This window comes from Ursus arctos, unplaced genomic scaffold (genome assembly GCF_023065955.2).
Source record: "Ursus arctos isolate Adak ecotype North America unplaced genomic scaffold, UrsArc2.0 scaffold_7, whole genome shotgun sequence".
Classification (NCBI taxonomy): Eukaryota; Metazoa; Chordata; class Mammalia; order Carnivora; family Ursidae; genus Ursus; species Ursus arctos.
Window position 1 is genome coordinate 33,337,133 of NW_026623089.1, and position 27,947 is coordinate 33,365,079.

Below are 27,947 nucleotides of genomic sequence, written 5' to 3' on the forward strand. Positions count from 1 at the left end.
ATGTGCGTTTGTTTCACTGTTAGAATGAGAGGTCCCTCGAGGTCAGTCGTCCCACCGAAGGGTTTATTTTATACACAAGTTACTCATTTAAAAAAAAACACCATTTTGGTCATTTTTTTTTTACAGTGAACAATTATATATACACACATTATAAACACTGATATAAAACACATTATCTACAGTCTACTTACATTTAATTAACCTGCTACTTCTAGTTCATCTGTGATTAATTTTAGTCACCGACGAGTCAGTTTCTCTGCTTGAATTGGACTGTACTATTCCCTTAACTCCTTGGTCATAGAAGGTACTAAGTGATAGTGCAAAACAAGCATTTAAGATTCTTATCAACTATATCTCTCTGACAAAAAGAACACACACATCCCCGAGATAGGAGCTCTGAGATCATACTGGATTTAAGGCAGCAGTATAAGAATGTAATATAAAAGTAAAGGAAGTTTCCTTTTAAAATATTCCAAGGCTGCCCTGAAATGTGGGCTCCCTTACCAAGGCATACCTCTGGATTTGGGGTGCCCTTTCGCTTTTCCATTAAGTGGGATGTAGATACAGATTAAAAAGTCATTCAAGAAGATCTTATTAAAATCCTTAGTTATAACTTAAAAATTTAACAAAAAAGTTCAAAATTACTTTCTATAAATAGAAAAAACAATTTACCTTTTTTAAAAGGGGGTGAATTTAACCAGTGAAGAGTCCCTTCATCATATAATCTACAATCAGTACAAAAACCATTTAAGTCAAAATTAAGGTTTCAATGTAAGTTTGCTGCTTAGCCAGTGCACCAAATATTTTAGGTTTCCAGAATACCAGAAAATTGATTCCCTTTCTCATAGTTTTCCAGTATGTCTACTGAGATTTCTGTAGCCAATATTATTCCCAAGTCCAGTTTTCTGAACATGCCAATGTCAGTGGTCATCATCCAGCATTAAAATAGCCTTTATCGCCCTCAATGTCCACTTCCTGATCGGAATCCTCTGAAATTTCTGACTCAAGGTCTTCCTGGGAGGCAGGGGAGGGTGAACATTGAGAGCTATCCAAAGCACCTTTATTCTGCTCACTGGGCAAGTCTTGCCTCTGGTCACAGGGATTGTCCAAACTTTCCAATTCTTCTTTTTTATTACTTTGAGGGTTCTCCTGAGTGAAAGGAATGAAAATGGAAATTGGTAGGCTCGTGCAATATGGAGACATAAGAGACATAAATCAAAATGTGTTTTCATTCTCTATCTTTAAATTTTTTAGTTTATTGCTTTCAGCTATAATCTTTTTATTCAGAAAATACATACTTGTGCTTCTTTCTTATTTTGGGAGAAAATTACCTGTCATTTCAAAGAAAGATTATTCTCTTGCCAGTTAAGAACAACCAGTCACAAATATAACTAAATGTATTGTGTCAAATGAACACTTAGCGCCAAGCCCATAGTCATGGCCTCAAGATTCTTAAAAGTTTAGGGGAGGGGGAGATTAGATTACTACAGATACACACTATCTTCATTCTTCAAGTATTTTTAAAACCTTGCCAATTAACAGGGTCTTCCAAACATTTAAAAAATATGAATGCTAAGTAGTGAATTTAGGGAAAGTTTCAAAATTATTAGACTGAATCCTTTTTCATCCATTTTCTGGAGTAAATTTATAAACTTATAAATACGCATAACAAGTTACAAAGTCATGGCAAAGGTAAAAATGCAGAACTGGAAGAATGCTGCCAACTTAAAGGGAGACAATTAACTACAATTTACTTAAAATCCAGAGGAAATTTCTGGAAAATATATTTCCATAATACAAAGAAACCACTACTTATTTTTTATTTTTTTAAGACTTTATTTGACATAGAGAGCACAAGCAGGGGGAGTGGGAGAGGGAGAAGCAGGCTCCCCACTGAGCAGAGTCTGATGTGGGGCTCCATCTCAGGACCCTGGGATCATGACCTGAGCCGAAGGCAGATGCTTAACCAACTGAGCCACCCAGGGGCCCCAGGAACCGCTATTTTTAAAATCCCTGGTAAATTACAGTCAAGCCTTTGACCAAGAACTAAATGGGTGAATTTTTAATCCTATTTGTCTAAAATAGACATAAACAGTACAAAGAAATATGACATATTCCTAAGGATTTTATCTAAAGCAAGACTATAGAATATATTTACCAGGCTTGCAACTAAGTAAGCAATAGATGCACAAGGTCAGAGGGAATCTACAAATTTTTAAATCATGTTAGAATAATGAAGTTATGGAAAATTTATTTTCTGTCCAAAAGTGCTCTTTGTGACACCATCTTATTTCTAATGAAAAAGTTATGATCACTAAATTTTAAAATGCACCCTGCTTTCAATTTCCCCACTCGTATTATTGTGTTCAAAAATATTTTATTCTAAATTGTACATATACTGGCACATGAACAATTGAGCAATTGTCAGATAACTTTGGAGAAGACATCCAGATTGGAACATCAAAAGCAAATCTTTAGCTTTAAGTCAATAGAGGTTTTTCAAAAACTGAATTAGCCTTTACTTTTTATCACATCTTGCGTAACAAGGTCATTGGAAAAAAGACTGTTAGTAAGTTTAAGCTACTTTCCAAATAGGCTTGTATATTTTCTTACGTGTCTTATATTCATTTTAAGAGCTGGCATTAGATGGGAAATAATTTTAAACTCTTTGATATTTAATTCTTCTAAAAAAAACCGTGCAAACAAGACTTAGAGGTGTTTATTTCCTTATATTTACCCTTGAGCTCTGCCTGGTTTTATTATGGCTGTGTAAATAAAAGAAACAATTTTCTCCCAAAGATAACTGCTTAAGTCATTTACTGTCAATTACTTTATCTTTCCTGCGTTAATTAGATAAACAACATATGGGGTTTATAAAACAATTAGCCCGGAGTTTTACCAGCCAGTGTGTGAAAACCCAAGCATAATTGATATAGGAACTGCATTAGGTGCTTTTAGCATTACTGCCACCTGAGCAACTCATCCTGAATTTCAGCAGGACTATTTGCCTTTTTAATCAAGGTGAAGAGGTTAAATAGTCTCTCAAATGACTTTTGCATACAACCCATAACAGGCCTCGCATTGAGATAACATGATAAAAATATTTATTTCCATAGAAACAGAACCATGTCGATACCTGTTTCAGTCTTCTCCATTTAGCGCGTCGATTCTGAAACCAGGTTTTAACCTACAGGAAAGAGAGAAAGAAAACTTGCCACGAATCCAAGAGACCTGGGGAGTAACGGAGAAGCTGATCGGCGGCTGTCGACCGGCCAGAGCTCTGGGCATTAGACAGCGCGACGCGGCAACGCCCGAGCGCACGGTTGGCGACCCGTCTGTCTTCCGCCCCAAGACCCCCGCCCCGGGAATCTGCCCCGAGCCCGCAGGCGCGCTCACCTGTCTCTCGCTGAGCTGCAGCATCTTGGCCAGACGCTTCCTCTCGGGCGGAGAGAGGTATTTCTGGGTCTCAAACTTCTTCTCCAACTCGATGGTCTGGTCGTTGGAGAACCTCACCTGGCCGCCTTTCCTTTTATGCAGAGGCCTCTGCAAGAAAGGGCTCCAGAGCAGGGGTTTGCCTGCAGGCAGAGAGAACAGCGGTTACTGACAGCCCTGGAGCGGCCAGGCCCTGGGGGTGACTAAGGGGAGCAGGGGACGCAGGACACTCAACCAGACATGTTCAGATACAGCCACCCAGAAGGACCCAATACGTTCCCCCAAGACACATGCATACCCAGAGACAGAGACACACCCGAAGGCACACACAACTACACTGCATATGCACATAGACCATCCTTGTACACTCACAGACGCACACAAACTGTCATCGCACCCATAGCTGATTTCAAAATCTTTTGATCCCCAAAAGAACACCCACTATAATACCAATGACACTCTTTAACAAGTCACTCTCGAATTTATACATAACTTTTTGCACCTCTAGGCCCTCTCCCTTGGTGAGCCGCGCTTTCCAAATACCCAAGTGTGTGTATGTTGGGGAGGAACCGGGCTGTTACACTCCGCAAGGCGTTCCGGTCAGGAGCCGCCGGCGGGAGCCTGCTCGGGAGGCCCTCGGGCCTGGGCGCCGACGTTAGGCCGCCCGCGGAGCTTCCAATCCTGGCTCCAGGGCGCTGCGGCCTCCTCTGATTTCACACCCGGCGGCGGGGGCGGCCAGTTAAAGCTACCCCGTGGGCTATGGCAACATTTCCGTCAATGTGTTTCCTGTTGGTCTATCTCGAAAAGCCCTTTGCTTCCTCCTGCGCGGTCCCCACAGTAACCCAAGGAAACCCAGGGCGCGCTCTGTGAAAACGTTCGCCCCAGGCCCGGCCCGGCTGAGGGTCCCGCTCCGGCCCCAGCAGGAGAACAGAGCCGCGCTGGGGCCACCGCACGAAACCCTCGAAGCTGGAATCAAATATACAGTAACTTAAAAAAAAATGCTAAAATATAATCCCCTTCAAATCTTAACGATGAGAAAGAAGGGTGGAGGGCTGAGCTAGAGGCCGCGTCATAAACATGAAGACCTTAAAATGTTAGTTTGTCTCTAGGGTCCCCACAGAAGCTGCCAGTAGCAGAGAGTCAATTTAAAACCCTGGTGGCCCAAGGCAAGGAGCCCCGTTTCTTTATTCCCCCCGGGGCTTCAGATGCCAGAGCCGCCAAGGGCCACCGGGAGTGCGGGTAACCATTGGCTTATTTCTTAGGCCGCGCGCTAAGGGGACAAGCCCCGCGAATACCATATGCCCTAGGTGTCCCCGCTGCCGCTACTACTCCAAAGACCTGTCAGTCAGTCCGTCTGTCCGTCCGTCGGTCTGCAGGCCTGCCCCCAAACGCTTTGAAAGCTGGCATTGTTGGGTTTTTTCCTCCAGATTTTGCTTACGTCAGGCTTCAGACTAGTGCAAAACAGCTTGGGGGGGGGTAAAAAAAGGAAGCAACTGGTTATTTTAGCTGCCATAAAGTCACATCCCACACAGAGGAAATGAACAATATCAGAAAAACGGATCCCGGCTATCAGAAGTCGAGTGTTTCCTGAATTTGTCTGTATTGAGGATGTCGATAAAATAATCAGCAGCGTGCACTACTCCGGGGGAAGGGTCTGCTTCATGCAGCCAGGAAAACACTTAACAGCTTCTGAAACCAGATTTACTCCTATCGAGAACTCAAGATTTCCTGTATGAACGGAAAGGGTCAGGCTCTTTCACTGCACAAGCTTGTTGAACCAGGTCCAGCCTCGTAACCACCGGGGCCCAGCAGCTATCCCAGCCCCGCAGGGCCGGACCGGGGCGCCTTGGCACTCCCTTCCCAGTCCCTCCAGCTAAGGGGACCCCACCCCGAGCGACGCGCGCGCCCCGGGGCTGCCTTCGGCCTCCAGCCCCCGCGGCAGTGCCAGAGGTCTCGCCCGGGCCCGCGCGCCCCGACGCCTGCAAGGTGCAGGAAAACCAATCTGAGTCATGGTGCGGTCAGCCCCGGCCGCGCGCCACTGGGGCCCGCGCCTCCTGTCCCCGCGCGCGCCCGAGAGCCGCTTTTCGATCGCTTTTGCCACAACTTTCTATTGCCTCCCCCTCCGCCCCCGCCGCCTCCTGGACGCTGCCACCTGCCGGGTGGCGCCTTCCTCGCCGCCGCCGCGGCTCGGCCCCGCCATGACCCCGGCCGCCTTACCCAGGGGGTCGTGGCGGAGCAGGGCGTGCGTGTAGTCGTTCACCGTCCGCGGGAAGGGGTACAGAGGGCCCCCGAAGCCGCCGGGTCCGTAGGCAGCGGCCAGCGCGGCGGCGGAGTGGTGCGAGAAGGCGGGGTGGATCGGCGTGGGCTCGTACACCGGGGTCCGGTAGGAGGACACGAGGCTGGTGAAGGAGGAGTTGGGGGACGGCAGCGTGGGGGCGGGGGTGGGCGCGGCAGGCCCGCGGCCCAGGATGTCCTCGATGTAGAACGGCGTCGGGTGCGCCGGCTGCAGCAACGGCGTGGGCGCGTACAGCGGCACCCCCACGGCACCCGCCGCAGCCGGCCCGGGGTGTGGGTACTGCATGGCTCCGCTGCGCTCCGGCCCCTCGGAGAGCTGGCGGCCCGCGCCGCGGCGCTACATTTATCCGCGCTCCGCGCTCCCGGCGATAGGCTCTGCCGGCCACGGGGTGGGGCCGCGCTCTCTGGCCCCTTCCTGCCGCCCGGTCCCTGCGGCCAATGGCGCGGAGCCCCGGGAGCCGCCTCCCGCCCCCACCCTCGGCCCGCCCCCGCCGGCCGAGCTCCCGCCCCCCGGGACGCGCTCGCCCTCAGGCTCCTGGGACCCTGCGCCCCGGTGCCCGGCCGCCGCCGTCGCTCGGGGCTCCAGGCACCCTGGCCCGGGAAGCCCTCGAAGGAAGCCCAGGACCACGTCTGTCGTGGGGAGACACGAGGAAAGTAGCACCTGGAACACGGACTCAAATAGTCCCAGCTCCTGCCGGGAGGCAACTCTACCGAAACTCGGGGGGGCACTGGTCCAGGCCCGGGCCCAGGGTGGCAGCAGCCGGTCCCAGGCGCGGGGCAGCTAGACTCGAGCCTGGCAGGCGTAGAGGCCACTGGCAGAGCCGCGCCTTCGCGGGCCTGACAGTATTCTCCCTGTCGGCGCGCTCCCTGGAGTAACGGTGGCACTGGCTGTTGCCCGGGGCGTCTCCGGAGCTCGGAGCTCTGAGGGTTCCTGGGGCAGCTCCAAAGAGAGAAATCCAGCCCTTAGCTACGTCCCAGTTGGGGTAAGGACGAGTAGACTTCAGGTGCTCCGGACTCGTGGCCGCTCCAGCCCATTTCATTTGTGGGCTCCCCGCGCTCAGCCACTTCCGTGAGGACGCTGACAGAACCGCTTCGGGAAGGAATCAGGGGAAAGCCTGGGTCGTACGGTGCCAGGTAGAAGTTATGCAGTTTACTCCGCCACAATGGGGGTTGCTCTGTGTCCCCTCTCCCCGGGTCCTGGGGGTCGCAGCTGCGCGCAGCACCGCTTTCCCGTTTTGCACGTGTTTTCTATTGAATCCGTGGCGCTACCCCTTGTGGCCTCGGCTCTGTGCAGCTCCACTCGCCTGAGGGGCAAGGGGGCATTTTCTTGATTGACGCCCTCCTGCGGTCGTCACACCTCGCGGTGAGCAGTTTCTGCTAAGGTCCTCCATTAATCGTGGAAATACACATTTCCCAGCTTTTCAACTGAGATATTTTATTTACATCTTGGAACTATTTCTCGGACTAAAGCGGGGTCGCAAAGAAGAGCGGACTGGAAGCGGGCTGGCCTGAGTTCGAGTTTCACTGCGCACATTTCTGTTGAGCAACTACTCTGTGCCAGCAGTGAACAAGGCAGATGCAGTTCCTGTCTTCACGCAGGCAGGAAACAAATTTTAATGCTGTGACTTATGTGTGTGCTAGGAAGGAGAAGTACATAATGATCCGAAACCTAATAACCAGGGGACGTCACCTAGTTGGGGGAGGGGGCGTGTTAAGGAAGGGAAAGTATTCTCCAAGGAAGTGATGTTTGAAAAATGAGAAGTTCTCGAACAACCTAGAGAGGGACGAATATTCAAGGAATAGCATGTGAACGTTGTCATTTCAACTCTGGTCAAGTCATCTTCCCGAGCTTTCTGAAACATTTGAAACTTAGCCTAAAGGCTCCTAATCTTTTGAGGGTGGAGTCATATGCATCTTTCAGAATCTGATGACAGACAAACACAGTGAGTGTGATACGCTATCATTTGAGTTAAAACGTTAGGAAAGGGTAAGGATATTTATCTGTGCTTTTGTTCTATGGGTAAACTATCCCTGGAAGACTAAACAAAAAACTAATAACATTGGCTGTCTATGAAGAGAGAGGTGGAGTTGAAGGGAGAATTTGCTGTATACTTTGTGATTATTTGGAGAATTGAACCATGTGGATGTGTGACCTAGTGATAGTATAAGTAGGTCCTTGAAGAAGTGGCTGATTCTAGGTCTGAGGCAGGAAAAGTACAAGGTGAGCTCAAGGCATCTTGTGCTAGAAACCACAGAAAGGAGACGGGCAGACCTGATGAGTCTTCCATTGGCCAAATTTGGGGTGGTTTAAGTATCAAAAGCACATTTTGGATTATAGCACATTGAATATAACAGTTCATAGTATCACTCTCCATAGCGATGCTCAGAGAGAGAGGGATGGTGGATGGTATGGCTGGAAGGATGCCAGCTAACAAATATTAAAAACTTGATAAAATTTTAAAAATGTAATCATTTTTCAACAATCATTTTGGTTGAGAGGGGGCACCTGCGTGGCTCAGTCAGTTAAGTGTCTGCCTTCAGCTCCGGTCATGATCTCAGGGTCTTGGGATCAAGCCCCACATGGGCCCTTTGCTCAGCAGGGAGTCAGCTTCTCCCTCTCACTCTTCCTCTGTGCTCTCTCAAATAAATAAATAAAATCTTAAAAAAAAAAAAGAAAGAACCATCAAGTGAAATATTGCTGAGGATGAGGATTTTCAAAACCTCTCATAGTATCACACCAATTGATTAGATTCTGGATTTTTTTTTAAAAAAAAAAGGTATGAAAGACATTTGGGGAGCTTATAGGGAAAAACTGAAAATGAATTGTATGTTAGATGACACTAATAAATTAATGTTCATTTTGTTACGTATGATATTGGTATTGTGGGTAGAATGTCCTTATTTTCGGGAGGTGCAGAGTGAGGTAGGAGTGAGGGTCTTGACATCTGCAACTTTCAAATAGTTCAGTACATACACACAACATATATATATATGCACAAACCATTATACACACATGTATAGATAAATGAGGAGATAAAGCAAATTAGAAAATCCATTGGTGAATTTAGGTGAAGAGTATACTGATGTTCATTGTACTAGTTTCAGCTTCTCTGTAGATTTCAAATTTTCCAATATAAAAACTTTTTAAAGTATGATTTTAGATATTAAAAAACGAAAGCAGTCTCGTTTTTTTAAGGTAAAAATTATTTGATATATTCGTGAAGTCTGCGTACAAGTTCAGGTAGAACCTTGTCCCTGGAAGCCATCCATGGAGGGCTGTTTGCAAATCATTGGTCCCTCTGTGGTCCGGTCTGATGTGCCCATTCCACCAGTCCTAATTCTCATCCCCTGGCCTGATGGAGAAGGCAGGCAGGCAGGTGCTGGAAGACTGTGAAAGTCAAGTGTGTTCTTCTGTGTACCAAGGACAGAGACAGGATTTGGGGACAAAGAAAGGACAATTGTTATCTGAAGCTCAAAGGAGCCTTCGAAAGTTATGTTTGGGTCTTCAAAGATTGGGACTTCAGTGAACTAAGCAGGTGACTGTGATTATTGTTTTCTCACAACATGTCTCTCCCTCATTTTTGTTTCTCCTCTTTTCCTGCCCCTTCTACCTGCAAACAATTGAGATGATCACTCCAATCCACATAACGCCTTTACAGTAAATCACTAGCCAGCTGTTATGCTCCGTCTTCAAAAATAGTATGGGTTTACAGTTTATTCTGTGCATGACTCAGCCACCAGCCAAAAAAAACAAAAAACAAAAAAACTAAATCTACAAACCTTCCAAAAATAAATATTAAAATGCTAGGAAAATAATCACTAATATAGGAAAAGGAAGCACCATCCCTTTCTTTGATTGCCACAGACCCTGGGAGGTAGATGGAGATCTTAAAAGGCATTGATAGAACATTCCAGCTCTGCTACATAACGCTCACCAGCAAATTGAAGCACTTAATTCTGTTAAGCTATATAACACCACTTCTTCTAAATCCAGTCATCAGATCCATGTTCATTTTGTGATAGTTAAAAAAAAAATTACAACCACATTTATGAATGTCACATTTATTGAACTACATAATTTTTAATATCACTTGTGTATGTTTTATAGTTTGTTTTATTGTTTTAAAAGTCATTTGGGGCTCTAAAAGAACTAGGTTTTTCCGAAGTTGTCCTTATAATTTTTTTTCACACAGTCAGAACTAATAAAACAAAACTGTTGTAGCTATTTAATTCAAAATCTCTTGGAGTTTCAATATTTTTTCTCTGCTGGATACTAAAACCAATAAAGCTACATGAGATTTTAATTATATTCTGAATTAAACAAGACTCTCTCCAAAAATTTGGCACCATTTATTTTAGTCACTGCTATTATAAAAGAGACCAACCTTTGTAGGAAGAGAAGGTGGGTCTCACCTCTAATTTATCTAGTAAGAACTTTGGTAATTGTTTTGCAACTTCTTTTTTTTTTTTAACAGATAAACAGTATGTTTATTAAACGCATTAAGACACATAAACTACAAATAGACAAATCAACTTATTTTCAATAATTAAATATACATAGAGGTAAAACACTAAATTAGCTAAAGCTTGAAAGCATGGTGGTTCAGTCAGTTAAGCATCTGCCTTCGGCTCAGGTCATGATCCCAGGGTCCTGGGATCGAGCCTGATATCTTCAGGTTCCCTGCTCAGCTGGGAGCCAGCTTCTCCCTCTCCCTCTGCCCCTACCCCCACCACCGCTTGTGCTGTCTGTCTCGCTCTGCTCTCTCTCTCTTCCTCTAATAAATAAATAAAATCTTTTTTGTAAAAGTTCTCATCACAAGAAAAAAATTTAAAAAAAAGAAAGCATCAGTGGATTTTATTATAGCAATTTGGTTCTATTTTTACTTATATTAAAAGTTTTATTACCTTCAAGTATTGGAATAACTAAATCATTGATTAAATCACATATCAAATCATTGTATTACATTTAATTTAAAACTTGACAAAATCTAATTATTGTTTTAGGGCTTTACTAACTTGCAAAATACTAATGTGATTAGATAGAAATGTCTCATCTGTGTCATGGATGGGATCAGAGCTCTGGAACACATGGGCAATAATCACCATGACATCGCTTCAGTGATGTCCACATTTCACATACTATACCGTACTTAGCACTGTAATGTGTGTGTGCTGATCATGGAAGTTTTGGTGAAGCTTATGCTATTTATTTGCCCAATTAAAAAAGTAAGGAACTCAATAATAAAAAGGGAACCCAATTTTTTTAATAGCAAAAGATCTGAATAGACATTTCTCCAAAGAAGAAACACACATGGATGGGGCACCTGGGTGGCTCAGTCAGTTAAGTGTCCAACTTTTGGTTTCAGCTAGGGTCATGGGATGGAGCCCCCGTCCGGCTCCACACTCAGTGCAGGTCTGCTTGAGAATCTCTCTTTCTCCCTCTTCCCCCCATCCCCCCACTCGTGTGTGTGCCCTCTCTTTCTCAAATAAATAAATAAATAAATAAATAGATAAATAAAATCTTCAAAAAACAAATGGCCAATAAGCACATGAAAAGATGTTCTATGTCACTACGTATGAGGGAAATGCAAATCAAAACCACAATAAGCTACTACTTCATACCCACTAGCATAATTTTTTAATCAGGAAATAACAAACGTTGGTAAAGTAGTGCAGACTTAGAATCCTCCTCCATTGCTGGTGGCAACGTAGAGCGAAGCAGCTGCTCCAGAGACAATCTGACAGTTCCTGACAAGTTTAAACATAGCGTTGCCATATGACCCAGTAGTTCCACTCCCAGGTACATACCCCAAAATGAAAATGTATGTCTGTACAAAAACTTACACACAAATGTTCATAGCAGAATTATAATACTCAAAAAGTGGAAACAACCCAAATGTCCATCAACCAGTGAGTGGATAAATAAAATGTGGGGCATCCTAGCAATGGAATATTATTTGGCAATAGAAAGGAATGAAGTACTGATCCACGCTACAACATGGATAACTTTGAAAACGATCACCCTGTCATGCAACCTTATTAACTGTATGATATTTTTACCAGTGTTATTGAGAAACAATTGACATACCTCACTGTATAAGTTTAAGGCATACAGCATGATGACTGGATATACACATATTGTGAAATGATTACCACAGTAGGTTAAGGTAACACCCATCTTCTCATATAGGTACAATAACAAGAAAAGAAAGACGAGAGAAATAATTATTTCTGCTTGTGATGAGAACTCTTAGGAGTTACCCTCTTCCCGACTTTCCTGTACCATGAGCAGTGTTAGCTACAGTCATCACGTTGTACATTGCATCCCTAGTACTTCTCTATCTTATAACTAGGGTTTTGTACCTTTTAACCATCTTCCTTCAATTCCCCACCCTCCACCCCCCACCTTTGGTAGCCACAGTTTGATCTCTTTCTCTTAGAGGTGTTTTGTTTTGTTTAGATTCCACATGCAAGTGAGATTGTATAGTATTTGTCTTTCCCTGTCTGACTTATTTCTCTTAGCATAATGCCTTCTTAGCATAATGCCTTCAGGGTCAATTCATGTTGTCATGGAACTAGAATTTCCTTATTTTTTGTGGCTGAATAATATTTCATATATTTATCCATTCATCCATTGATGACACTTAAGTTGTTTCCATGTCTTGGCTGTTGTAAATAATGCTGCTATGAATATCATGAGAGTGCAGATATTTTTTTGAGGTAGGGTTTTTATTATCTTTGGATATAGTCCCAGAAGTGGAATTGCTGGATCATATAGTAGTTTTATTTTAAATTTGGCGAGGATCCTTCATACTGTTTTCCATAGTGGCCTTACCAATTTACAATACCACCAACAATACACAAGCATTCCCTTTTCTCCATATCTGTGCCAGCATTTACTGTCTCTTCTCTTTTTTATGATGGTAATTCTAACAGGCATGAGGTGATATCTCATTGTGGTTTGAATTTGCATTCCACTGATGAATGATGTTGAGCGTCTTTTCATGTACCTGTTAGCCTTTCATATAACTTTTTTGGAGAAATGTCTCTTCGGGTTCTTTGCTTGTTTTTAAAGTGGATTGTTTGTTTTTTGTTATTGAATTGTATGGATTCTTTATATGTTTTGGATACTAACCCTAATCAGATATATGATTTGCAAACATTTTTTCCGTTGTTCTTTCACTTTGTCGATTTATTTTCTTGTGCAGAAGCTTTTTGGTTTGACATCATCCCACTTGTTTATATTTTATTTTGTTTCTTTGAAAACATTTTGCTATGTGAAAGAAGCCAGACACAAATACCCCTGATGAACACAGATGCAAAAATCCTCAATAAGGGGCACCTCGGTGGGTTGGTTGATTAAGCATCTGACTCTTGATTTGGGCTCAAGTCATAATCTCAGGGTCATGAGATGGAGCCCAGCGTAAGGCTCTATGCTGGGCATGGAGCCTGCTTAAGATTCTCTCCCTCTCCCGCTGCCCTTCGTACACACCCTCTATCTCTCAAAAAAAAAAAAAAAAATCCTCAATAGAATACTAGCAAACCAAATTCAACAATACATTTAAAAAAATCATTCACCACAATCAAGTGGGATTTATTCCTGTGTTGCAAGTGTGGTTAAATATCCGCAAATCAATCAACATGGTACATCACATCAATAAGAGAGAGGATAAAAATTATATGATCATTTTAATAGATGCAGAAAAAGCATTTGACAAAGTATAATATCTATTCATGATTTTAAAAAATCCCTCAACAAAGTAGGTTTAGAGGGAACATACTTCAACATAATAAAAGCCATATATGAAAAACCCACAGCTAAAATAATCCTCAGTGGGGAAAACTGAGAATTTTCCCTTAAGATCAAAAACAAGATAAGGATGTCCGCTCTCACCACTTTTATTCAACATAGTACTGGAAGTCCTAGCCACAGCGGACAACAAAAAGAAATAAAAGGACTCCAAGTCAGGAAGGAAAAAGTACAACTTTCACTATTTGCAGATGACATGATACTATATATAGAAAACCCAAAAGACTCCACCAAGAAACTGCTAGAATTGGTAAACAAATTCAATGAAGTTACAGGATACAAAAATCAATGTACAGAAATCTGTTGCACTTCTATACACCAATAATGAAACAACAGAATGAGAAATTAAGAAAAGAGCCTGGGGGCAGGGGGGATGCTGGCTGGTTCAGTTGATGGAACATGCAACTCTTAATTTCAGGCTTGTGGGTTTGAGCCCCATGTTGGGTGCAGAGATTGCTTAAAAATAAATCTTAAGGGGTGCCTGGGTGGCTCAGTTGGTTAAGTGTCCGACTGTTGATTTTGGCTCAGGTTGTGATCTCAGGGTCATGGGATCAAGCCCCAAGTCAGGCTCTGCACTCAGTTCAGAATCTGCTTGTCCCTCCCTCCCCTCTGTCTCTCCCCCCAGTTGCACATCCACATACTCTCTCTCTAAAATAAATAAATAAATCTTTTTAAAAAATAAAAAATCTTAGAAAAGAAAAGAAAACAATCCCATTTACAATTGCACCAAAAATAATAAGATACCTGGGAATAAACCTAACCAAAAAGGTGAAAGACCTGTACTCTGAAAACTATAAAACACTGAGGCAAGAAATTGAAGAGTACACAAAGAAATGGAAAGACATTCCATGCTCATGGATTGGAAGAGCAAATATTGTTAAAATGTCTATGCTACCTAGAGCAATCCTCCACAGATTTAATGCAGTCCCTATCAAATATCATCAACATTTTTCTCAGAACTAGAACAAAGAGTGCTAAAATTTTTATGGAACCACAAAAGATCCCAAACAGCCAAAGCAATCTTGAAAAAGAAGAACAAAACTGGAGCTATCACAATCCCAGATTTCAAGATATACTACCAAGCTATTGTAATCAAAACAGTATGGTACTGGCACGGAAAAAGACACCATTGATCAATAGAACAGAATAGAAAACCCAGAAATAAATCCATAACTATATGGTCAATTAATCTTCGACAAAGTAGGAAAGAATATCCAATGGTAAAAAAACCAGTCTCTTCCACAAATGGTGTTGGGAAAACTGGACGGAAACATGCAAAAGAAACTGGATCACTTTTACACCATACACAGTAATAAATCCGAAATGTATTAAAGACTTGAATGTGAAAGCTGAAACCATAAATACCCTAGAGGAGAACACAGGCAGTAACCTCTTTGGCATTGGCTGTAGCAACTTTTTTCTAGATACGTCTCCTGAGACAAGGGAAACAAAAGCAAAAATAAACTATTGGGACTACAAAAGCTTCTGCACAGTGAAGGAAACAATCAACAAAACTAAAAGGCAACCTACAGAATGGGAGAAGATATTTGCAAATGACATATCCAATAAAAGTTTAGGTTCCAAAATATATGAAGAACTTACAAAAACCAACACCCAAAAAACAATCTAATTCAAAAATGGCCAGAAGACAAATAACATAGTTGATTAGCAAATTTGGTATGTTATACATATTATTTACTGTATTCTTACAATAAAGTAAGCTAGAGGGAAGAAAAAGAATGATCATCTCTTAAGAGATGGTATAAGAAATAAAAAATAGTTTTAAGGAAAAAAATTGGCAGATTCTTCCTCAAAAAATTAAAAATAGAGGGACGCCTGGGTGGCTCAGTAGGTTAAGCATCTGCCCTCAGCTCAGATCATGATCCCAGGGTCCTGGGATCAAGTCCTGCAATGGGCTCCTTGCTCAGTGAGGAATCTGCTTCTCTCTCTACCTGCTGCCCCCCCCCCAATTGTGCTCGCTGTCTCTCTGTCTCTGACAAATAAGTAAAATCTTTTTAAAAAATTAAAAATAGAACTACCCTATGATCCAGTAATCACACTACTGGTTATTTACTCAAAGAATGCAAAACACAAATTGGAAAGGATATATGCAACCCTATGTTTATAGCAGGATTTTTTACAATAGCCAAATTATGGAAGCAACACAAGTGTCCATCGACAGGTGAATAGATAAAGAAGATGTGGTATAGATATACAATGGAATATTATTCAGCCATAAAAAAGAATGACATCTTGCCATTTGCAACAACATGTTTGGAGCTACAGAAATAAGAGAATAAGTGAAATAAGTCAGTTGGAGAAAAACAAATACCATATGATTTCACTCATATGTGGAATTTAAGAAATAAAACAAATGGGGGCGCCTGGGTGGCACAGCGGTTGAGCGTCTGCCTTCGGCTCAGGGCGTGATCCCGGCGTTATGGGATCGAGCCCCACATCAGGCTCTTCCACTATGAGCCTGCTTCTTCCTCTCCCACTCCCCCTGCTTGTGTTCCCTCTCTCGCTGGCTGTCTCTATCTCTGTCGAATAAATAAATAAAATCTTAAAAAAAAAAAGAAATAAAACAAATGAACAAATGGGTAAAAAAAAAAAAAGGGAGAGAAACCAAGAAACAGACTCTCAAGTATAGAGAACAAACTGATGGATGCCATGTGGGGGGCATGGGTGAAATAGGTGAATGAGACTAAAGAGGACACTTACCATGATGAACACTGAGTAATGTAGACAATCATTGAATCATGGGTGGTGGCTCAGTTGGTTAAGAGTCTGCCTTGGCTTAGGACGTGATCTCCAGGTCCTGGGATCAAGCCCCACATCCGGCTTCCTGATCAGCAGGTAGTCTGCTTCTCTCTCTCTCTCTCCCTCTGCCCCTCCCCACTGCCCATTCTCTCTCTCTCTCAAATAAATACATAAAATCTTTTTAAAAAGGGAGTTACTGAATCACTATATTGTACACCTGAAACTAATATAATACTGTGTGTTAGGTATACTGGAATTAAAATTAAAAAGTTAATAAAATGTAAAAAAAGGAAATAGAAAACAAGAGGAAAAAAGGAATTTTCAGAAGGAATGAGGACAAGAGCAGCAATCATGGGGCCAATGGCAGTGGCCTTGCTGTGGTGACAGCAGCAGTGGAAGTGACAGGGGTAGGAATGAAAAGCAGCATCTCCTATACTTGGTGGCTTGGGCATGGAGCTGTACATAGTTTGGCACCTTTCTCTTTCATGGTCTTCAGGAGCGATGACTGTGGAAAGGGAGCAGGAGGGTGTCACACGTGGAGTCACAGCTTTGGCAATGATAGGAGGCTAGCCACACAATGACTATCAGCTCATGACTTTCCACTTGATTAAATCTCCAAGGCTGGAAGCCTACACCACGTTTGCTACATGGTCCAGCAGATTAGCTCCATTTTATAGTTGAGGAAGTAGGCTCAGAGAAGTTAAACAAGTCGTACAAAGGCACAGAGCTAATGAACAACAAAACAAGGTTTTAACCTCAGATATGACTCTTAAATAAGAACTTTCTGTGATTCAATAAATCCTTGCTATTGGCTAAGCGATGGTAATGTGTGAAAGTACTGTTTTTAAACAAGAACCCCATATCTATCACTTTATTCCCTGGGTATGCACCCATTCCCTGATGATCGAGGATATTAAAGTGAAGAACGGGAAGTCTCCATGAAAGCAAAAAAAGAGAGCAAAATGATTGGATTAAATCTAAACCTATAAGCAAGTATATATTGTCCATTATGATCGGGCACATACATAAGTAGACACCGTATGTGTAAAATTATTAACCAGTTAGCACGTTTAAAATAAATTTGATTTCTACCCCCTTTTATTTGAAAATTATAATTGCACTATGTTATTTCAAGCTCCGTATATTTAAAAAATTTCAATTATAGTTTAATTATCCAATATTTTATTTTAAATAAGTCATAGATACATTTCATGTAAAGGATAGGAAATAGGCCTATTATATGCCTTCACCAAAAATTCAGGAAAAGATTGTTAGGCTCATCAATCCTATTCTTATTGATAAAAAGAAAAATCAGTGATTCTGAAAGGGCAGCTTGATTTTGTTTTCACTATCCTAATTTTGAGTTATCCAACCAAGTGATGTACATAATTCAATGAGAAAAGAACAACAGCCATTTGAAATAATGTATTTTTTAAAGATTTTATTTACTTATTTATTTGACAGAGAGAGAGAGAGCACAAGCAAGGGGAGTAGCAGGCAGAGGGAGAAGCAGGCTCCCTGAGGAGCAGAGAGCCAGACTTGGGGCTCGATCCCAGGACCCTGAGATCATGATCCGAGCTGAAGGCAGACACTAACCAACTAAGCCACCCAGGCACCCCAAAAATAATATTTTTAATAGAATATCTATGAAGTCGTTTTGCTAGTATCTCTTCTTTCTCTTCCTCTTTGGGGGAAAATGTCTCAAGTGAGATCTGCTGCTTATGTTCCTACTGAACGAAAGCCACTTCATCAGATACTGCACCAAGCCAAGGGATGGCAACAAGATTTTAAGTTTCCTTCAAAACAAAAGCTTTTGAGGAAGGGGGTTCGAGTAAACCTAAGAAGATATCAGATCAAATTCTTACTTTCCTAGGTCTCTTCAAGTACACATTGGGGAAGTATCTTGAAGGCATAGAAGGTGACCAGAAAGACTGGGAGAGACTTTTGACTGGCAAGAGGCAAGAAGAAATGTAAGTAAACATAAAACAATTTCGTTTAAGAAGAGTAGAATAGGAACAAAATAGGTACATATTTGAAAAGGAAATCTCTCTTGAACTCAGTTCCACTATTTGACAAATCAGACAATGTTAATGCGAGATTACACTTTTTTTTTTTTAAAGATTTTTTATTTATTTATGTGACAGAGAGACAGCCAGCGAGAGAGGGAACACAGCAGGGGAGTGAGAGAGAGGAAGAAGCAGGCTCCCAGCGGAGGAGCCCGATGTGGGACTCGATCCCGGAACGCCGGGATCACGCCCTGAGCCGAAGGCAGACGCTTTTAACGACTGCGCTACCCAGGCGCCCCGCGAGATTACACTTATTCTGCTCCTGCCTAGGACATAGAATTGCCTTGATTGGAAAAAAAGCAACAATAATCTAATTAGAAGAAAGCCATTTTAAATAGAAAAAACATAGATAATGAAAAGGAAAGAGCTCTACCACGCAAACTAACCAAATGTGGCTGGATGGTGTCTCCGGCGGTTGAGTATCAGACTCTGGATTTCAGCTCAGGTCATGAGCTCAGGGTCGTGAGCGTTGGGCTCCACACGGGGCATGGAGCCTGCTTAACATTCTCTCCCTCTCCCTTTGCCCCCTCCTCTCATGTGTACTCTCTCTTAAAAAGAAAAATTAAAATTTAAAAAAGATGACTGGATTCTCTACATTAACATAAAAGTTGACTTTAGAATAAGCAATATCACCAAAGATGGGGCGCCTGGGTGGCTCAGTCGTTAAGCGTCTGCCTTCAGCTCAGGGTGTGATCCCACCTTCTGGGATCGAGCCCCACATCAGGTTCCTTGACTGGGAGCCTGCTTCTTCCTCTCCTACTCCCCCTGCTTGTGTTCCCTCTCTCGCTGGCTGTCTCTCTTTATCAAATAAATAAATAAATAAAATCTTAAAAAAAAAAAAAGCAATATCACCAAAGATAAAGAGGGACACCATATGCTGATAAAGGGGTCAATTTACCAAGAAGTATAACAATTCTAAATATGTATGTACCTTACAATGGAGGTGCTAGAAACTGAAAGAACAAATAAACACGTTTACACTTATAGAGAGTTCAACATTTTAGTTAACAGAACTAGACAAAAAAATCAGTAAGGCTAGAGAAGACCTGACAACCTTATCAACCAACTTGACTTAACTGACAGTTATAGAAAAACCCATCCCATGATAGGAGAATATATTCTTTTCAAGTTTAATATTTTACTTACACTTAATTACCAAAGTCTAATATTAATCAGAACCTTTACTACCTCCCACACAACCAAAGAATCTTAGAACCCCTTAACACAGGGTACCTGGGTAGCTCAGTCCATTAAGCATCTGACTTCAGCTCAGGTCATGAGCTCAGGGTCCTGGCATTGAGCCCTGGGTCTGGCTCTGTGTTCAGCGGGGAGTCTGCGCCTCCCCCTGCTCATGCTCTCTTTCTCATATAAATAAAATCTTAAAAAAGAAAAAAGAACCCCTAATGCCTCTTACCCTTCTTCCATCTCATGTGCTATTCTTGAGAATTGTATGCCCTACAAAACACTGTTACTGTTTCACAGTGATTATTTACCTTTTCCGATCCATTTATATTTTCCATTGCTCTTTATTCTTTCCTACATCTCTGAGATGCCATTTGGTATCATTTTCTTTTTGCTTAAAGAACACCCTTTAATATTTCCTTTAGTTGCCAGTTTGGTGGTGACAAAATTAATCTTCAATGTTTTTTTTAGACATAGAAGATGCCTTTAATGCACCATCATTCCTAAAAAATATTTTTCATTAGGTATAGAATTCAATGACGACAGTTATTTTCTTTATTCCTTTTTTTTTTTTTATTAAGATTTTATTTATTTATGTGACAGAGAGACAGCCAGCGAGAGAGGGAACACAGCAGGGGGAGTGGGAGAGGAAGAAGCAGGCTTCCAGCGGAGGAGCCGGATGTGGGACTCGATCCCCGGACGCCGGGATCACGCCCTGAGCCGAAGGCAGACGCTTAACGACTGCGCTACCCAGGCGCGCCTTCTCTATTATTTCTTAATTTTTTATTTCACTTATCTCCACTCTAATCTTTATTGTTTCCTTCCTTATGTTTGTTTTGAGCTTAGTTTGCACTTCTTTTGCAACTTTTTTTTTTAAGATTTTATTTATTTGTTTGAGAAAATTGAGACTGCGGGTGGGGGAGGGGCAGGGAGAGCAGGAGAAGGACAAGCAGACTCCCACCCTACTGAGCCACCCCGGCACCCTTCTTTTGCAACTTTCTTAAGGCGGAAGATCACTAACTCAGGCAGGTGCTATGCAAACCATGGCTGTGGCTTATTTTCAACAAATGCCCCAAGAAAAAAGGCTGTTCACACTGAGCAAGGTCGGAGTCAGGTCAAATAAAGACTGGCCCTTGAATGCAGGATTTCCAGAGAACTGCCAGATAGGTCAAATAATAACAGTTATCTGAAAATGGTGTCTTCAGGGAGCTCCAAACCTGATCCACCCCAGGCAGGGGCTGCTAGGCTACTGGTTTTCGCTGTGATTGTGGGACTGTTGGTTTTCAAGGCTAATGAGGAGCTGGGGAGAGTAATGAGACTAGATAGAGTTAAAATACCACTAAACTCATCATTTTAACCAAATTACAACCTTCAAAAAATATAAACAAATAAATGCTCCTTGGATTATTCCAAGCCTTTGGTTAATTGCCAGAATTCTGAAACATTGGGACAAATTCTCTCCAGCTCTCATTGCTTTTATGGAGGCCCTTCCTCCAGCATTCCTGCTGACTTTATCGAAGTTCTGCATTACTTTGAAGCTGTCATTCCACTGTCTTGCTTCCTTTCTTTCTATTGCAAAGTCAGCAGTCGGTCTAATTGTTTTTCCTGTGAAAATAAGGTCTTTTTTCACTCTAATTACATATAAGATTTTTTCTTTATTGTTGGCTTTTAGCAGTTTAACTATGGTGTACCTCGGTGTGCCTTGATGTTCATCCTGCTTGAGATTTACAGAGCTTTGGTCATTCTCTCTTCTCCCTTTGGAGGCTCTAATTACATGTATGTCAGACCTTTTCACTATACCATTTTTTTTGTTTGTTTCTTGACTGTTTGTCTTGTTATATGCTTCAGTGTAACTATTTTCTTCTAAACTATCATACACTTTTTAAAACTCCCTTTAACTCTATTCAGCAAACTAAGCCCATTCTGTGTTTATAATTTGTTGTATTTTTCAGTTCTAGAATTTCCATCTGACTTTTTGTAATTTCCAGTTATCATCCAAAATAGTTCATGTCTTTAAATTCTTTAAATGTCTGATTTTGAAAGATCTTATTTGCAGCTCCATTTGCTGAAATTTCTGATTTGTTTCCATTATCTTTCTTTTTTTTTTTTTTTTTTTTTTTGGTTTAGGTCTGTCTCCTTGTATACGAAGCTATTTTTCAAAGGAGTAAAAAACAGCTGTGTTTTATGAGCAAACAATGTACACATTTTTATTTTTTTAGAGAGAGACAGAGAGAGAGCATGCGAGTGGGGGTGGGGGAGGGTTTTTTTGTTTTGTTTTTTTTAAGATTTTACTTATTTGAGAGAGTGAGTGTGCCATCTTGTTCTTTTCTGTTTTTACTCTAGCTATCCTTGTGGATATGAACTGGTGCCTCACTGCGGTTTTGATTTGCATTTCCTTGAAGACTACACTCTTATGCTTTCACGATTCTGTCTTGAGCTTTTGACAGTTTCAATATATAATGTGTCTTGTGGATTTCGTGAACTTCTTGGATGTAAAGATTCAAGTGTTGTAATGAATTTGAGAAGTTTCTAGCTATCGTATCTTCAAGTAGTCTTTCTGCCCATTTCTCTCTTCTTCTGGTACGCCCATTTTGAGAATGTTGGTATGATCCATTGTGCTCCACAGGTCTCTTAAGCTGTTTATTTTCCTCCATTCTTCTTTCTTTCTGCACTTTGGATTAGACCATTTTGATAACCTAGCTTCAAGTTCGCTGGTTCTTTCTACTGTTCACTCACGTCTGCTGTTGGAACCCTCTAGTGTTTTGTGTGTGTGTGTGTCTATATTTCAGTTTTGATACTTTTCAGCTCAAAATTTGTATGGCTCTTTTTTAGTTTTACTGATATTCTTGATTTGTTGAGACATTGTCCTCCTGAATTCCTTTAGCTCTATGAGCATATTTGAGACAGTTCATTTAAAGTTCGATGTTTATGCTTCATAAGGGATGTGTGTTAATTTCTTCTGTAAATGGGCCATACTTTCTTTGCATACTTCTTAGTTTTTTGTTAAAAATTTTTAGTATTGGGGCACCTGGGAGGCTCAGCGTTCAACTCTCGGTTTCAGCTCAGGTCATGATCTCAGGTTTGGGGGATCAAGCCCAGCATTAAGCTTCCCATTCAATAGGGAATCTGCTTGAGATTCTTTCCCTCTTCTCTCGCTTCCCCTCTACCCCTCCCCTGCTGGCGTGCACACACGCTCTCTCTCCCAAATAAATAAAATCTTAACATTTTTTTAGTATCACAATGTGCTATTCTGGAAATCAGCTTCTTCATGTCTCAGGGTTTGTTTTTGTTGCTTACTGTGGCTCTAACGGTTTGTTACTTTTCTAAACTATTTCCAAATCTCAATTCTTTTACTTAAGTAGTCTCTGGTCTCTTTTTGCTTGCATTCAGCTAGTATTACTGCTGCAGATTTCCTTGAATGCCAATAACCAAAACATAAAACAAGAAAGAAAAAAAAGAAAGAAAGAAAAAAAAATCCTCCCAGTTTTTGTAGACTGTTGGAGCACACTTTCAGTGCTTAGCTAGGCCATTTAAAATCTGCGTTAGCTTTCACTTTCTGCTTGTGCTGAACCTAGAAATAAGTCAGCAATAGTGAAAGCTTAGGTATTCTCTAAGTACACAAACTGGCCTGGACATGAGTGGTTTTCTCAATTCCCCAATACACATTTTCTTTGAAAGGCCTAATTTCCGTAAGAAATTCTCTGCTGTCTTTTCCCTCTCAGGCTTTAAGCACTCCTTTATTTTACCTCAACTATCATCTTTTGCTGCAGTAGCAGCAGGTTGTTCATTTGCCTTGTCATAGTTTTGAGAAATGCCTGCCACTTTTCCACCTGGGTTGTGAATTAGATGAAACGGAGGCAAGTGCCTTGCTCCAGGCCTTCAGATTGCCCCAGACAGCACCATTTTTTGAGATTAAGACATCCCCTGTGCCCTCAGGACCAGTGAACAGGGTCCCCCCACTCTGAGAATGTGGGTTGCTGTCTGTCTTCAAGACCACCATGGAGCTGGGAAGGGGAATGGAGCAAGGGCAAATGAAACACCAAAAAGATTTCCTCGTTTTTAGCTTGCCTTCTCTTGATCGAGCACTTGCTGGGTTGCTATAAACCTAGTTCTGACCAAGTTGTCTCTGAACATTTTTGCCTCAGGAAGAATGAGTCCTTGAAGCTACCTACTCTATTTTTGCTGATGGTTATTTTTTGAGTGCTTGATAGTGTATATGAAAAATTGTAGAGCTAATTTAAGGCTTGGGATGTTAAAATTGTCCAGCGATTTGGGGTGCCTGCCTGGCTCAGTCCGTGGAGCTTGTGACTCTTCATCTCGGGGTTGTGAGTTTGAGCCCTATGTTTGGTGTGGCACCTACTTAAAAAACCTCTCCAGTGGTTTACTTTTGCTCGTCACTTGCATTGGCACTCTTAGAGAACTTTACATCGTCAGGAAACAGATACTTACAGCTGGACATCAGGCCCTGTGAGCACCGATCTGTTTCTCATTAATCTTATCCTCGGGGTTAGTTCTTAGAGTCCGACTGAAGGAGCCGGGGATGTTTACTAAGGCCCTTCATCCTAGGTGGTATCTGTGTGGAAGTATATTTAGGAATTTTGGAACAATGTAAACAGACCCCACTGCCAAATAAGAAATAATAGGGCAAGCAAGTTAATATACAAACCAAATTTATTAATGGAGTTACTGAGGGCAGTTTCTTTTGTTAGATATTATCCATAGCTTATGTTGACATCTGATTTTGCAGATAATTGTATCATTATTTTTATTAAGGCAATTAATACTCTGCAAGGTAAATTTAGTTCCTTGAAGTAGCAAGTTTTCTAATTCTCCAATTAGGTTTGGCTTTACTTAGCTACCACAGTCAAATCTCTCTAAATTTATACACTTAACTTGATGTAGGCACAAAATTTTTTCTTTGCCTATATTCCTTCTAAGTGTACTTGCTCTTCATGCTGAAAAATCTCAGCTTCCAGAAATTTGGCTGCTAGATCAAAATTGTCAGGACCCTTCTAAGGGTTAAGATTTCACTAAAGAAAAATATACATATTCATATTTTATTATATACAAAGAACAAAGTTTCATCAGGTAAGCAAAAGGATATAAATTATAGTCATAATTAAGTTTCAAAAAGCCCTTAAATCACTGGGACCTTCCGCACAACATATAGGCCTCAGAGCCATTAATCAGAGTTCTTGGTGGTTCTCCCATAAGAGTAATCTATAAGCTAGAGAAGCTGGCTTTTTACAAACTCTGTGGGGGCTAATGCGTTAGGCCTCATAAAGGAATGCTTTTACATCTAGGAGAAAACAAACTAAAAATATTGAAGGAAGGACTACTTCTAGAGTTGTTTATTTTTGACAGTAACTTTAGAACCACAGAAAGTGTTAAAGACTTCTAGGTAAAATTCACTTTATCTCATAAAAATGGATACCATTTTGTAGCTCTACAAATGGTTTGGTCACAAATGAAAAAGGAGAAAGTGAGCTGAGAATGCAGAATGGGAAAGTCTAGGGAAGGAGGTAAGCAGATACAGACATAATTCAATCATAGCAAGAAAAGTACAGAGATGGTCCTTCCCAAGACTGAGTTGGCAATATTTACCCATGTAAGTTAAAGCCTAGAAGAACAGTGCAACTTCTATATATGTGCTGCCTCGTGATATACAAGAAAAATATTTTTCCTTTTTTTATTATTTTTCTTTTTTTTTTGAGAAAAATATTTTTCATTTTTTAGGAAAGGGCTATTTTATATCAAAAGCTAAAAATACATATTTACTCAATGCAAGTCCCAAATAAAACCCAACTTAATACACAGTGAACTACAGGGATGACAGAAAAATGAGTAGACATATTAAATCCAACTAAATTTACAGTATTGCCTTGATATTCTCTGCTAGTTTTTTACTATACATAAGGCTCAAGTTCTGAAGTTATAGGTTTAATTTTTCATTTTTCTTAAAAATGGAATCACCAATCCTCAAGTTAACTAAAGATTTATCTGGGCTCGTAGAGGTAGTCTGCTCCTTGTAACAGAATGCTCTGTAGTTTCTTCCACTTTAGACCTCTCCACTGAATTAATGCTTCTGTTTTCTTTGTCTTTTCCATGTGATTTTTTATGCTGTGGACATAAGGGGAGAAATTAAGTCAATATAAAGTAACATGTGATACATATTAGCTACACTCTATTTTCAGAGTTCTCTGGGTTACAGGCAAGAAATTAAGGGTGGAAAAGGCTCAGCACAAATTGGAGCCAACAATTTGTCGGGCAAGTAGGAATGAATGCCTTCTTCATCTTACCATCAATGGAAGGAGTGAGGTGAAAGAATTATTAAGTTTCTGCATGATTTTCCAAGGCATAATTATAGATTTTACTGTAGGGCAGGGTTTCTCAACAGGGAGCAATTTTACCCCCCAGAGGACATTTGGTAATATCTGGAGACATTTTTGGTTGTTGAAACTAGGAGGTGCTACTGGCTTCTAGTGGGTGGAAGCCAGGGATGCTGCTAAACATCATATAATAACGAGACCGTCCACCACTGACAAAGGATCATCCAGCTCCAAATGTCAACAGTGCTGCTACTGAGAAATCCTGCTCCAGGAAAACGGAGACCTGATATCATGCAAAAGAGGCAGTTCTATTTTAGGGAGAGAATCTGAGCTATGGCTACCTCAAGACATTTTTTTAAACTGTATTTTACCTTTTCTCTTAAACTTATTTCATATTTTTCACTTTGGAATTCTCATATTTGCCCATAGAGAGCTTTAGGAGACTAATGACATTCATTACAGAACCTATCATCCATGCTGAGACAAATCATAAATCAACTTCAGAATTTCAAACCCAGAAAATTTCCCCCCATGAGGCTGCTAGCAGGGAAAAAATAATTTTCAGACGTTAGCTGAAGGTCTAAAATCCAATCCCAAATCTTTTCTGGTACTGTAGGGCCTTCCCTGCCATAGCTGAACCACTAAATCTAGCCTTCAAAATGCCATAAACAGTAGTAAAAGGATTTCCAGCTAGGGCATTAAGTAGTCACTAGAGTTCTCTTTTCTTAACTTTCCTTAACTTTAAAGATAGAAGAGAGGGTTGAAAAATGAAAAGAAATGTATTTAGAGTTCTCTCGTAGTAAAGAATAAAGCAAAAGGTAGGAAGGATTTGGGGATAAAAGTACCTTGAGGCAAAGAGAGAGGAATTCAACAGAAATTAAGCTAGAAGTTTTAACAGCTTAAATCACAGATGGAGGGTCGTTAGGCCTTGGTGGGAAGATCTGTAAGTCTATGAGGTACACGAACATACACTTATCCGAAACAGCACTTTGACTGTAAACTGTAGACATCAGTGTCCTTTGTGAGAAAATCCTTCCTTCACAGAGTGTGTCTAGGCTCAGGTCTTCCAAATAAAGGGAAAGATGCCGGGCAGTTTATGGTGCCATGCCCCCAACAGTGTCAAAAAGGAGTTAGGAAAGGTCACAGGGTTTAACTGCACAACATCAAGGCAGGTGAGGAGCTCAGGAAACATGGGGGACTCCTTAACAAGAGAAAAGCCTCAGGTAGGAGTAACTATTGTAACGTGAGAGGCCTTCAATCTCTGTCTTTTAAACCTCTTGGCTTTCAAATCTGAGTATGAGCAGACATAGGCTCCAGGACTTTGTGTCAAAGGCGGAGGGAAGAGAGAAGTGACTGCTCTCAGTATCCGTTCTGCGTATGCAGGAAGCAGATAGGATGGAGAGTAAGTTAAACTTTGCCTTTAATTTTCCTACAGAAAACCCCTGATCAATGATCATATTTGTGTAAATAATTTAAATCAGAAAAGTTAACAAGCTATCCCAAAGGAATGACAACCCACTCTGCTGTTCCACCCGTCGAGAGTGACGGCTTCACATCCAGCAGCCAGTGACTGACTTCCATCAGATGTGGAAGGGTTACGGGGATCACGTACCTGGAAAAACGGAACCCCACCACCTGACGAACAATCCACACTAGCATCCACAGCTGGCTCCTGGCTTGGAGGTTCTTCAAGAGAGCGCCCGAGAACTGACTTTTCTTCATCCAAGTCCTAAAATAAGAAGGTGATGAGGGAGTGATTAAGTCCAAGGACTTAAAAATCTTCACAAAAGTAAGCGCAGCTTTCTTCTTTGAAAATAACACCATGTCCACTGTATAAAAGTTAAACCTCAACCAAATTAGTAGGAAGTGTAAAAAATAATAAGGGGTGCCTGGCTGGCTCAGCTGGAAGAGTATGGGACTCTTGATCTCGGGGTCACAAATTCGAGCCCCATGTCGGGTGTAGAGATAACTTAAATTAAAAAAAACTTTGAAAATAAAAAAAAATAATGAAAATAATCCCAAATATGTTTTCTCATAGAGAAGTACCTGTAATAAAATGTTAAAAGTCGTAAT

General features: G+C 41.4%; 2 protein-coding genes and 1 long non-coding RNA gene across 3 annotated transcripts in view; 1 reads left to right on the forward strand and 2 right to left on the reverse strand.

Annotated features, from left to right (window-relative positions):
- Positions 1 to 42: 42 nt before the first annotated feature.
- HHEX (hematopoietically expressed homeobox) lies at positions 43 to 6,123 on the reverse strand. The gene is made up of 4 exons (XM_026481659.4): positions 5,650 to 6,123; positions 3,397 to 3,575; positions 3,137 to 3,187; positions 43 to 1,149 (listed from the first exon to the last, which is right to left on the reverse strand). Exons 1-4 carry the CDS (start codon positions 6,011 to 6,013, stop codon positions 931 to 933), a joined length of 813 nt encoding a protein of 270 aa, XP_026337444.1. The 5' UTR covers positions 6,014 to 6,123; the 3' UTR covers positions 43 to 930.
- Positions 6,124 to 6,256: 133 nt separating this feature from the next.
- Positions 6,257 to 27,886, forward strand: LOC123000197 (uncharacterized). The gene is made up of 3 exons (XR_006408032.3): positions 6,257 to 6,861; positions 18,171 to 18,267; positions 27,310 to 27,886. It is a non-coding gene; the product is annotated as an uncharacterized LOC123000197 (long non-coding RNA).
- Positions 24,199 to 27,947, reverse strand: part of KIF11 (kinesin family member 11) — a 48,513-nt gene continuing 44,764 nt past the window's right edge. Inside the window, exons 21-22 of the mRNA XM_026481658.4 lie at positions 27,487 to 27,603; positions 24,199 to 25,665 (exon numbers count right to left, since the gene is read on the reverse strand). Coding sequence (XP_026337443.2) covers positions 25,534 to 25,665; positions 27,487 to 27,603 — 249 coding nt within the window. The 3' untranslated portion in view covers positions 24,199 to 25,533. The remainder of the gene's footprint in view (positions 25,666 to 27,486; positions 27,604 to 27,947) is intronic.

Bases quoted from the DNA above. Each gene is read 5' to 3' on its own strand.
- HHEX (XM_026481659.4), bottom strand. From the start codon at position 6,013: ATGCAGTACCCACACCCCGGGCCGGCTGCGGCGGGTGCCGTGGGGGTG. The intron at 3,576-5,649 runs GTAAGGCGGCCG...CTCTGCCTGCAG, and splicing joins GCTCCGCCACGACCCCCTGG to GCAAACCCCTGCTCTGGAGC. The intron at 3,188-3,396 runs GTGAGCGCGCCT...TCTTTCCTGTAG, and splicing joins TGCAGCTCAGCGAGAGACAG to GTTAAAACCTGGTTTCAGAA.